This window comes from Pipistrellus kuhlii, unplaced genomic scaffold (assembly GCF_014108245.1).
Source record: "Pipistrellus kuhlii isolate mPipKuh1 unplaced genomic scaffold, mPipKuh1.p scaffold_m20_p_4, whole genome shotgun sequence".
NCBI classification, from domain to species: domain Eukaryota; kingdom Metazoa; phylum Chordata; class Mammalia; order Chiroptera; family Vespertilionidae; genus Pipistrellus; species Pipistrellus kuhlii.
In genome coordinates this window covers 52575898-52589414 of record NW_023425540.1, presented here as the reverse complement: position 1 = coordinate 52589414, position 13517 = coordinate 52575898, and the positions used below count along the sequence as shown (strand labels likewise).

General features: G+C 34.6%; 1 protein-coding gene across 12 annotated transcripts in view; it reads right to left on the bottom strand.

Moving 5' to 3' along the window:
* The window catches only part of PAM (peptidylglycine alpha-amidating monooxygenase), a 240452-nt gene that overhangs the window by 34757 nt on the left and 192178 nt on the right, over nt 1–13517 (bottom strand). For 6 of the 12 annotated variants that reach the window (XM_036410914.2, XM_036410915.2, XM_036410916.2 and 3 more), the window contains exon 16: nt 5855–6178. The exons of the other annotated variants lie outside the window; for them this stretch is intronic. In XM_036410914.2, the coding sequence (XP_036266807.1) occupies nt 5855–6178 (324 nt within the window). The remainder of the gene's footprint in view (nt 1–5854; nt 6179–13517) is intronic. 12 annotated transcript variants of the gene reach the window in all.

Sequence of the window (13517 nt, the reverse complement as noted above, 5' to 3'; positions counted from 1 at the left end):
TTAGTACATTGTTCTGGGATCAAATGTGATTTTCTTTTTATTGTTGTTATCCTTCACCTGAGGATTTTTTACACTGATTTTTTTAGAGACAGTGGAAGGGAGGGAAGGATAGAGAAAGAGAGAAATGTGAGCGAGACACATTGATTGGTTGCCTCCTGCACATGTCCCACTGGGGGCCAGGTAAGTGCCCTTGTCTAAAAATTAAACCTGAGACCCTTCAGTGCCCAAGCCAATGCTCTGCCACTGAGCCATACTGGCCAGGGCTCAAATATGATTTTAATAAAATATTGGAAGTGTTGTATTAAGAACTTTAACATAGCTATGAATGATCCCAATGATCACTGACCTTAGATTGATAAGTGTTTGAAAGTCTACAAAAATCATTGACTAATGGGTTGCTAACAAACTATTTTGTCACATATAAGAATCTTTTTTGGTTGGAAATTTTCAATAAGAAAATTTCAAGTAGAAAACTCAGTGTAAATATGTACACATTTATTTAAAAGTATATGCTTTTGGTGAATTTTCAAAAGGTAAGGTGCCATCTGAGGAAATATGTAAGAGATCTAACACTGAGTAAATTGGCTCCTTTATTATTGAGTCACTTTGAAGGAGAAATGTTTTGTGCATGGCAAGAATGTTTGTAGAAATTATATTGAATTGTATTAAATTTCATTAAAAATATAATTGTACATTTATTAAAATTACCTATCCAAGACCTCAAAATCTTCAGGATCTAGGTCTCTGAGTTAACTAGAAATTTTACAATAAAAGAAAACTGTTCTCATCTGTGAACATTTGCTCAGTTAACTGATGTTTTTGCTTCCAGTGTCACCATCTTTTAAATTATTAGGTAGTTAAAGGTTATTTACTTCAAAATGAAATGATTAAGAATCAAGGCAATACTTTACAACCAGTGGTATGTATATATGGAATTAATACAGATGTTTTCGCAATACCAGCCCACTTCTACATGAGAATCATAGAAGGCTAGAACATACTGGCTCATCCCAGATAATTTTATCATTTCATAGAAAAGAAACCATGGGCTTGAGCCAGACTTCAGGCATCAATGTCAAGGATGGTTATTTTCTAATAATAATAATAATTATTTCTATAATGAAGAAAAATCTCAAAACCTTATTAAAAAATTGTATGATAAAATATATTTGGGTTCTAACTTAAACTTAACATTAACAATCACAGAGAAGTTCAAATTTTGAGTTCAGACTCCTCTTAGTTTTTATTTAAGAATTGATTTAGTACATAATTAATTAATTCTGTAGACTTACAGTTTTAATTTGAAAATTAAATACACATTTCTTCCACATGACCTTGGGAAGCCATTCCCATTAAGAGTTTGCTGCTCTGCCAAAACCAGTTTGGCTCAGCGATGGAGCGTCGGTCTGCAGACTGAAGGATCCCAGGTTCGATTCCGGGCAAGGGCATATACATTGGTTGCGGGCACATCCCGGGTGGGGGGTGTGCAAGAGGCAGCTGGTCGATGTTTCTCTGTCATCGACGTTTCTAGCTCTCTATCTCTTTCCCTTCCTCCTCTCTGTAAAATATCAATAAAATATATTAAAAAAAAAAAAGAGTTTGCTGCTCTAAATTCGGATGTCAAAGAATAGGATTATTTCAGAAGAACCCTTGCATTTATTATAATGGTAAATGTTCAGCCTTATATTCCACCATGAATTTATAAAAAAGTTACTGCTTTCAGAAAAAATTAAACATTACTATTAAAATTGTATCAATAAATCACTAAAAGGATTAATGAATTATACCTTTCCAAGAAAAGATTAATGTTAATGATCAATGCTGCTTTCATATGAAATTATTAATGAGCATTTAAAAGTTCATTTATCTGTTACATAAGGACTAAAGGAATTAGATAATGTTGAGAAAAAAATATAATTCCCAACCCAGAACTATGACCTAACCTGAGCATAACGAGGCTCTTCACATTTAACCTTACGGAAAGGATCCTGATGAAATTACTGGGAGACCACAACAAGAACAAAGGGTGGTGGTTGTATTTTCTACACTTGCAAATTCTCATCTAGTGAGGAGAAGATACATTATTTTGGTCAGGGATTGTTATTCATCTGAGGTGCAGGAATAACAATAATTAACTAAAAGCATAGGAAAAATATTTACCTATATCAAAAAGAAAACAAGAACTAATTATAATGTTTCATTTCATGGGAGTGAAGTGAGGAAGAAAGTTAAGACATAACTAGGGGTTCAAAGCATTAGCAGAATTTATTTTCTTTTTAAATAAGAAAATTAGGTCAGCATTTTGCAAATGAGATCTTGGTCAATTTGTTTGGATAGTGATTGAGAAAGCATGACCAAAGGTAATACACAACTACAGTTATTATGATCATAGATGAGATAATGGGATGATTGGAAAAAGGCAGTCATCTTCTTATCTATCTATCCATTATTATGTTTATTCTATTGTGATAAGGGGAATAACAAAAATGATTAAAAAACAAGACTTGCAGCAAGTCTGCTTGACTTTCTTTTTTCTTTAAATCTTGGTTCCTTGCACTATCTCCTTTCAATGCCCGTTTCTTTCTACATGAATTTATAAATGCCATACTTGTTATGATGATGAAATGAGTTAATGCATCGAAAATACTTAGCTTAGCTCAGAGTAAAGGCTATATATGTGCTTGTGTTTATTATTTTCTTCCCTTACAGGGATTAAAAAATCAGCCAAATGAATGCCTCATTTTACTCTATAAATATTTCAGATTTGAACCTAGAGGTAAGCATATGGCTGAAATATGTTAAAAGGATGGACTCTGAGTTAAGTAAAACTTGTCAGCAGAAATTAAATTCAATCTAAGTGTATCATAGAACACTTAAAAGACTGAGTTTTCTTATCACATGGAAAGCATCACACAAACACAGATTATTTTTAAATGTATCCAGTGGTGTGTAATTTATGCTGAATCAGGCTTCCATGTGCAATAAAATTTGCCAGAGAATAGCTACTGTGTTTTTTAATGCATTGTTCAATGAATCTAGTTTCCAGAGGCAACTAGAATAGACAGCTAACATTTTGCTTTTATTCTATTAATGTTGTCTCAATATAGATATCAAACTAATGATGGAAATCAAAATAATGTTTGGCGTAAAAAGGAGTGCACTTGCGTCTCAATTTACCAAGTTGAATAGTTTCAAACTGTACATCAAATATCACAGGCAAATATCAAGGCAGATCAATATAAGTAATCAGAGATTTGAAGAGCCATAAACCCAATTATGATAGAACTCTTTCAAATCATTTTCATAATTTATCAAATTAGAGTGCCAGATTCTGCAGCTTTCCTACACATTACAAGGAAATTCTCTCAGAAGATGCTGCTTCTGTTAAAGTAATTACTATTTAGTTCTACTGTATTGGTACTTAAATTTTTGAAATTTTCATCCAACATGACATTAATGGTAGCAATAATAATCATAATTGTTGTTAACATATTATAACATTTATTAAATGTTTTCTATGTGCCAGAAATTGTTCAAAGCACTTTCCATGTATTATTTGCCTCGGGACCACATATAAGTGGTGTTCCCAGGATTCAAGCCAGGCAGTCAGCCTCGAGTCTGAAGTGTTCTATGTATATCATACTACCTCCATGGAGTGGTTTTCAATTTTTTTTTTAGACAAATGGAGAGCTACTTGGGCGTGAGGCTGGGAGGAAGCTGTAGTGTGTGTGTGCTTCTTTGCATATGTGGTGGGGAGGCTGAGGTTACTACTTCCTGCTCGAGGCACCCTCTATCCAACAACAGTTGGAAAGTCTCTCTGGGCTAGCTGAGCCTGTCTAATACTGCTTCACAGCTGTTGGGAAGAGAATAGATTCTGAACCACCAAAGGTCATGAAGACAAGACTTTTAAAAAGGGGGGTTTTGTGATGGTTGTGTTCATAGAGACACATTGAAGGCACTTAACCATCTTGTTCCTTGGAATGCCAAGGACTTTCTCAGCTCTGCAAAGCTGGAAGATATCAGTCTATGCTGCTCTTCATGGATCCTGGTGCTCACTGACACTCAACCCATAATGAGGTGGAAAGCTCAACTTTAAAGGCATTTTCCAGGGTCTGGAACCAAGTAAAATCCACACCAACCAGAAGGTCCACAAAATGGTGCTGTCCTTGAAACATTCAGGTAGTCCGGGGCCTAGCATATGGCAGGTCCAAACTCTGGGAGGGCCAGTGAGTCTGAAGTGCTGCTTCTGAAAACGGGGATCTGAGTGGTAGTCTTATCTTCTGAGTATGAAGACATTTGGAAAGTCGATGTATTTTGGGGATTTTAACCACTTCTTTTTTAGGAAAACAGAGTAGGTTTCAGGAATGTAATGTCTAAGTCAAACTATGGTTTTTTCATTGACACTTACGATGCCTATAAATCCTATAAATGATGATGTTTTTTCAAATCGAAGAGTAACAAGCAAACACAAGCCCTGGAATAAAGCAGGCTGAACTCTAATGTTTAACATTTGAATAGAACTGTATTCTAACCTGAGGCCCTTTTGCCTTTTATTCTTATGTTGTTTGGACTGCAACTTATCATCCTTACTACAGAGGTTCAGACAGATACCCCAGTCTACTTATGAAATGGAGAGGGACATACACTGCCGATTTCTGGGTAACATACTCAAGAGATGCAAATCACGGTTCTCTGGTAGGATTTGAGAATCCAGGTATCTCAGAAGCACCCTCGATTCTGATGCAAGGGGGTGTAGGGACCGCCTTTTGAGAAACACAATTTATTCAACAAATTTAGAATCCGTTTGAGCAGAGCTAATGTCTAAATAGGAAGAGGTAAAACATCTGAGTTCCAGTTAACATCTCATAGAGACCATGAGGCCAGTCCCAAGGGACAATGCTGGAAATTTGTGTCAGAAAAAACAACAACAAAACCCCGCATGCTATTTTTTTTCAATTATAAATACAAATCAGATGGGTGTTGAATAATTTATGACTTCCTGCAAAGCTGTATTGAAAACATCAAGCTGGCAGCCTGCACCATTCCAGCCCACGCACAGGAAGATGCCATGCACGGCCATCGGTTACTTTCTGGAGATGATGCCCACATGCTGTGTTATCAGGCTTCCCACATTAGCAAGGAACACGAAACACAATCAATATCACAGAGGCCACAACACAATGAAAGACAAAGAAGAGGCATCCATCGCTTGCTGGTACAGAAACCTGAAGGGAATAAGGTATTGTCCTCTAATTATGGCAGCCAATCATATAAATCTGATAGTTACTCCCTGACTGGAGGTCCTTTCAGAAATAACTACTTGACTTCCCAATTAAGGTAGTAATTAACGATGGAACTTAAGGAATCAAAGTCATAAGCATAGTTACAATGTAGAAATCAATGGGATGAGACGTAAATGATTCCTTTGAGAGGAAGGTAAATACCTTAATAGAAGGTAGTGCATTGTAAGTATTTCATACACTGTGAGTTTACATACCATGTTTTTGAATTTTCAGTTTCTTCCCATGGAACAACATGGAGAACGCTGATATAATAAGAATTTGTTACCATGAACTTCATATGCTACCATCCCCAACACGATCCAAGTGTTTCTGGTCCTGGTAATTCTGGCTCACCAGTTGAATGGACCTGAATTTACTTAACATTGGACCAAAACACAAAGAAATACTCCTCAAACCAATGTGATATCTGATAACCCAAATCTGATTAACATTTTTTTAATGATAAGTCCTTTTTATTGATGAGTTTTTTCTCCATTGTTATTCCCTTCAGATTTTGCTACTGTGCATTGCAGCATTTCACATTTTATTCTTCCCAAAAGCCCTGAACGCACCTCCTGTGTGTTCTGATTCCCAGGTGCCTTCACCAGGTAGGGGCTGCGGTACTGAGGAAACTCTGCTCTCTGCTGGCCTCAGAGTAGATTCTAGTCTGTGAAACTTGTGAATTCTGTCTCTGACAAGAATAGCATTGGCCCTCTCCTCATGCTCTGCACTCTCTCTTGCATCAGATCGACCAAGGTCCTTCTTTTGGACTACATTTGCAATCTCAGCTACCAGGTCTGCCTCTGATTCTGCCTTTTCGGTAGGATTGTATTTATGCACATGAACAACATCTTCCCTTTCTCCTAGCAGCTTGGAAAGCAGTGAATAGAAATCACCTGTGAAAAAAAGAGAAGAGATAAGGGGTGGAGGGTTGATAAAATTCCAAAGTTTACAAAATTTTGTGTCTTAAAAACAAGTGGAAGAGAAGGTTGCTCTCAAACTTACAAGTATGGAGGGGGGGGGGGGGATGATCTTCCAGAAAATGAAAAAATAATATGCTTCACATTTCATTTTATACACCACCTATTTCTTTCTGTTATCTCAGGAGACAACCATACTGAAAAATCTCTATTAGCATTTTAGTAGAAACAAAATAATGCACATATGATTGTATAGTGCTTGCATTTTTCTATAAATGGTTTTCACAGTATAGTTGGATTGATTTGGAAGTTAGAGTCCAAATCAAAAAGAAAATATTATCAACAGCTATATCAGAAAATAGTTATCTTTACCTACAAAGCCTTGAAGTTGTCTTTAAAATTCTATTAAAGTATAATCTACAAGAAATTAAATGTATATTTTTGAAGTTACTATAAAACACAAAAAATATAACAGATATGAATCAGCTTGGCAATTGGAAAACCTAAGTTATATTATGTTACTAGAAGTAGCTCTATTATTGACTTTAAACAGTAAGTGAACAAATTCCAGAAAAATAATTTTGTGAGAAAAGAAAACATTTTAAACCAGTTTCAAACAAAAGAGAAGATGTTAACAAACTAATATAATTGGAATGATTCCACACTAAAATGTATTCAATGTCTTCCAATGCTAAAAAGTAAACTTGGATAGGGTAATCTACTTCCATAAAAATGAATTATTTATAAAAGATTATGACAGGTACAAAACATGCCATGGAGACTTCATGGAGCATTTTAATCATCATTTACATGTATGGCTTCAAATCCATTTACAAAAGCTGTGTCAATGGGAAACATATGTATGTTCTAAATGGAAACACAAATCTGCTTTCCTAAGCCAAACCCAAAGGTAAGCCATAGCTCCTCCTTTTCCTTACTCTAAATCCTGCTAATAAAATTACCAATTCGATGGAGTACTATTGCTTGTTTTAATTACATTTCCAACATCATCAGATAGCATTTGTAAAATCTTTTTTATGATCATTAGGAAATGAAAATGATGACTGATTTAGCCATGGTATATTTCACTAAAGAATATGTTATTGAGAAACTGGTATAAGGAGGATATAAAAATCTTTCCAAAATGATGCTAAGAGACCCTGTCATGTTTACAAATATTCTTGGGTTAATGATTCCAAATAGGTTTTCAATTCTTGCCCATGAAAGCAGCTTATCCCAGGTGAAATCTTCAATCAGAAAATAATTAGCAGTTAATAGGGCCAATCTCAGTAGAATGAACAAAGCAAATTACAACTCAACCAAATCTGTTAGGCCACAGTGGCATTCTGCCTCATAAAAGAGAATCCATCACTACTAAATTCTCCTGCCCCAAACACTACATATGAAGAGTTCAATATGCTCTTATACAGTGAAACATTTTACATAGAAAATAAAATACACGATTATTTCAGGGACAGAGAAACAATATGATTTTAAATCTTGAATCAATGCCATTAGTCTAATATTGATGGAGGGACACAGACTCAGAACTATGCATACCATTCAGTTTTGTAAGTTAAAAACCTAAAATCTGGGGTAATATACCAAACACAGAGCACTCAGTTCCTCTGAAATTATCACTTACAATGATCACTGGGTTAGGACAACCAAAATTTAACAATGTAACAGGCATGGCGGCAGGCAGGTTGCATTGCTCTTGTGGAACAGCTTCAGAGAGGCAGCTCGATAAATAGCTGCTGCAGGGGACAGAGACCACTAGATGGCTATCTCTTACATCCTTATACACAAACCAGAAAGGGTTTCCCCCCATTTTCTGGTGTACAAAATATATAAAATCTTTACATTTAACCATTTTTATTAGTCATATCATGGTCCCGATTTAGGGAATATACCTAACCTTGAGTGTAACGGATGGAGTAGAATATAAACGAAGGAAGCTTTGTGGTCTCGACCCCAACCTCATCTCCTCTCAATGTTCCTTTCTTTCAGTTCCATCAACTCTCATATATTGCTTCCTCTTCCTGGGACATTCTTTCTCTAGTAATCAACTCTTTGCTCAACCTTCAGCTATTATGTACGCATCACGTATACCCAGGAAACTACTACCTTTAAGAATTGTTGTTTTTTAGATTTAAAAAAGATCGTTAATGTAATATGCCCAGTCCAATGTATATCATACACAGGTACTACTAAATTGTAGCCATTATAATTACCAGTGAAAGATATAACCTATAGTTGCAACAGGCACCTGCTTTAATCTATTACTTACCTAAAAATTAAGTAATTTGACTGAATGGGTTTGGTATTTGGAAAACACAATTGCGGTAGTCAGGAAAAGGAATGCAGTATAGTTAGCTACGAGAGAATCTAAAACACTACCAATTAAACTCCAAGTTGTGTGCTTGCAATAATTTCGTCATGCCTCAAAAGGCATTTTTTTTGTGTTGTTGTGTAGTAAAGATCACACCCTATTCCCTACCATTAACATGGAAATTCTTCCGGTTTACTTTTAGGACTATGGTGAGATCAAACTAAAAAATGAAAACACTGAAAAAATTGGCTGGTAAGTTTGTTTTGTTTTAAATAAATGCTTTAAGATTATTGGATGAAAAAATATGTATCACCACTTTTAGACAGTATAAAATCTTTCTGTATAAAATCTTACCTGTGACAGGCATTTTTATTTTTAAAATGACAAAAACCTTTGGTAATCTTTCAGAACAGAAACTCCCATTTCCCCATATATATCACCAGTATTTCATTACCTAAAACAAGCAGCTCTTGTTACGGCTAATTGTTCTGTGACTTCCATGGGACAAGGAGAGTAAGTGCAGGCTCATCAGCAGTTTAACCACTGACAAGTATGCCAACTGGCCAAACTGAGAGAGAAATGGGGAATGAAAAAATGAAGGCACTTCTTTTTAGATTTGAATGTTTTGCTTTTTGACCCAGTCATGGCTGGTTAAGATCTATTTGGGTCATTGACTGTTTACTTATTACTAATCCACAACATTTATCCTGCTAGCCTTAGAGAAATAAAAGGCATGAGCACAGTGACACACTTAGGGATCAAAATTAAAGTGAATATATTTCCTCTAACAGGACTCATCTGTTTGAAAAAATATAAAAAATGACTTAAAAAATAAACGGAGATAAATATTTTCTAAAAGGAGAAATTAGAAGATAATGGCTTTTGCAACGAGCACACACAAGATCTGTATTGGAAAGCCAACCACGTGATAAATGATCATTCACATCTGCCTATTCTGTTATTAGGAAACTTAGCTTCCCAGAGCCTTGGGGGGCATTTAGAATGGTGTTTGATAGATGAGTTCAATAAATAAAGACTTTGAGCTGCTCATAAATCATAACAAACTGATAAATTTTTAGTGAATGGGAATACAAACAAGAATTGTATCTTCCTTAAAACAGTAAAGTGGCATTGGGAGTGCTCAAAATTTGCTAAGAAGATGCTGCTAAAGTCATTTGTACTTTATTAAGAAAAGAAGGGACTATCTTATTTTGAAAAGAGTAAAGAAATATAAATTTTAGCTACTAAGCCTAGTCTTTGTCTCACTGTTCTCATAGTTTACCAACTATTACTTTACTAATCTTTTACAGTAATCTATTGTCATTTTAACTTGCAGCTTTGATCCCTCGATTTGATAAAACATGCCAATGATAATTTCATTTTTGTGAGCATAAAATCACTATGAAATTACTCTGTTTCACAGAAGGGGTCTGAAGACCTTTAACTGTCTGGGGTCATAAAGTGTTTTCCCGCTACAAATTGTATTTTTGTCATAGTCTCCCTGCCTTGGGAATATAGTAGCTCACATTGACCTTTGAGCAGAAAGATTGATTATATGTGGGCACAAAGACTACAATGAGAAGAGTTTGGAGCAAACTGAATAAAACATGTTAAAGGCCCTTTTTGCAGAAAAAGAAATGCTGTCCAAAGTGTAATGTACATTCACAAGGACACACTGGTTTTACAGAACTTGACTTTCAATTTTGCCTTGAGTTTTTTCCAATATATTGAATCTTCCCAACACAGCTGACATAAATTTCAATCCTACAGCTATACTCTGAATTTTAAAGGAGAGGAACACTCAAATCCAGAACTCTTAAATGCAGCTGGCGAGCCTTTTAGTTTCAGCCCATATTCCCTGCCTAAACAATGTTGATACAAAGCTCATATATAAGAAATCATAATGGGAAAAAAATAAAAGGAAAGTACAAAGCATGCTTTAGTTTTCTGAAAGTGCTAACCATTAACACTTAAGTAAGGGACAAGTGTGTGCGTGTCTGCTCTTGAAAACTTCAACACTGTCATCTCATTCTGTACAATCTCCTAGGATTCATTTCCTCTGCCCAGAATCACTGTCTAATTGGGTTTTATTGTTTAGCTTATTGTACTTATTACATACATAAATAATTCTTCAATTACAATGTTTTAAAAGATGAGGACATTTCAGTTTGTTTTGAATATTTATTAGTGTTGTTTTGCAGGCAGGCATAATCAAGTCATTCACAGAAAAGCTCACCTATAGGCAAATAGGCTATTTTCAAAACAGTTTGTTTTGGGATATTATAGAGCAATTAAAAAGTGTGCTTGCCAACCTGCTGAATGGGAGAAGATATTCACTACTGACACATAGAAAAGGAGTTAACATCCAAAATTTATAAAGATCTCATATGATTCAACACCAAGAAATAAACAATCTAATTAAAAAATGGGCAGAGGACCTGAATAGACACTTCTACAAAGAGGACATACAGATGGCAGCAGACATATGAAAAGATGCTCAATGTCACTAATAAGGGAAATGCAAATTAGAACCCCAGGGAGGTATCATCACACTCTTGTCTGAATGCCAGCAAGTGTTGGTGAGGAGGTGGAGAAAGGGAACCTTCATGAACTGTTGGTGGGAATGCAGATTGGTGCAGCCAGTAAAGGAAAATAGTATGCAGGGTCCTCAAAAAAAAGAAAAAAAAAGAAAAAAGAAAAAAAAAAAAAAAGAACTGCCTTAAGGACTCAGCAATTCTACTTTTGAGTATATATCTAAAGAAACCCAGAACCCTAATTCAAAAAACTATATGCACCCCTATGTTCACTGCAATGTTTTTTTTTTGTTTTTTTTTATAATAGTCAAGGTATGGAAACAACCAATTCATCAATAAATGATGGAATAAAAAACTGGTGGTATATATATACACACACACACACACACACACACACACACATACACACACACGTGTGTGTGTATGTGTATATATGTATATATATGTATATATATATATATGTATATATATATATATATATAATGGAATATTACTTGAACATAAAAAAGAATGGAATCTTACCATTTGCAACAGCATGGATGACCTAGAGTATATTGTGCTAAGTGAAATAAGTTAGTCAGAGAAAGACAATTATTATATAATTTCACTTACATGTGGAATCTAAAGAATAATATAAACGAACAAACAAAATAGAAACAGACTCATACATACAGAAAACAGACTGATAATTGCTAGTGGGGAGAGGGACTGGGGGAATGGATAAAGAGGTGAAGGGCTTAAGAAGTAAAATTTGGCAGTTATAGAATAGTCACAGGGATATAAAGTACAGCATAGGTAATATAGACAATAATATTGTAATAACTATGCATGGTGCCAGGTGGTTACTGGAAATACCATGGGGAACATTTGTAAAGTATATGTTTTTCTAACTAATATGCTGTACACTTGAAGCTAAACCAAAATAATATTGAAGGTAAACTGTAATTGAAAAATAAAATTAATAAAAATTAATTAAAAAAATTGTGCTTGCCAATAATTTTTACAGTAGGAGAAATATTCAAGAAATAATACTGTTAAAAAGAAGATAAAACTATGCATATATTTAAATACTGTTAAATAATGTGCATATATGGATAATACATATTTTACACACAGATATACATATATATCCTTATTTCTAGGAATTATGTATGATTTTTATTTGCTTCCTCATACTTTCCTGTAATTTCTGTATCTTCTATAATGAATATTATTTTTAAAATCAGTCAAGCAGTATTTTTAAAGTACTTAATTAAAGCCTTATTAAAATGTTTCCCATGTTGCATGATCCAGACATCCTGACAGGTAGAGCTATATCACATAATGAGGTCTTCCGGTGTCTTCACAATTACATCTTTTGAGACAGACTCTGAGATGCAATTGCCTTACCCCAATTTTGGTGTAGAAGGCGCAAATAAGACAAGGATGCTGCAGAAAGCTAATGTGCTGTGAGCAAGCACAGGCTGAGTTACATGGATTTGCACAACTCAAGATATTTCTTACAAACTAATTTGCAGTTAAGATTAATATTCTGGCAAAAAATTAATAGCTAGCAATTTTAGTGATAAGAATTTCAAAGAAAATAAAATACTTAGATTGCTCCTAGGGAAACAGAGTATTAGATTAATCTGTGTTATTTAAATAGATAGCTGATTTACTTTGAATTTTTTCCCTCCATGTTAGAGGTACCTAAAAGTTCCTGCCAATTTGAGGCACAGTTACACATCTTGTTTTAAGCTTATGAAATATGAGTATTTCTCTTTTTTACTACCTTAATAAAGGTTGTCCCTTCTTTCCAACATAACGTATATTATATACCTTCACTTTTATTGCTCCTATGTGCTTTCCAATGTTTTAAAATACAAAGCAAAAATAAAATACTGTTTGTCTTATTCATGTAGAATATTAATCTAATATTAAGGCATTGATTGATGGGCACAGTGCCTGCCTTGGAGAGTATGTCCTCTGATGTCTCAGATCTTTTCCTTCCTGCACCTCAACTGTTTTTTTTTTTTTTTCAATGAGGGTTGGTCACCTTCTGTGAAACCAACATAGATTCTGTTGTTTAGTGTGTGGCTAAAACAACTGAAATAATTCAGGGCTTTCATTTATTGGAAATTATAAAAATATAAAGAATTAGTAGAACCTGGAAGAGTACTTAGAACATACATTTTTTTTTTTTGGCCTGATAAAAAAAAAAAAAAAAAAAAAAAAAAAAGCAAAGGGTTAAGTTGAAGGCTTAATTTAAAAATCTGCCTACATGGAATAATTTACATGAAGAATTAGAACCCTTCTATTAGCCACTTGGAGGGAATGAATGCAAATAGACATTTGTGCAAACATCTCCAGGAAGCCCTGGATACTCTCTTGGTAATAAGTTGATTTGCCCTGTGTATTGCAAGGAGATAGATTCATCTCATTAGACTATGTACTGTGGTGTATAAATACT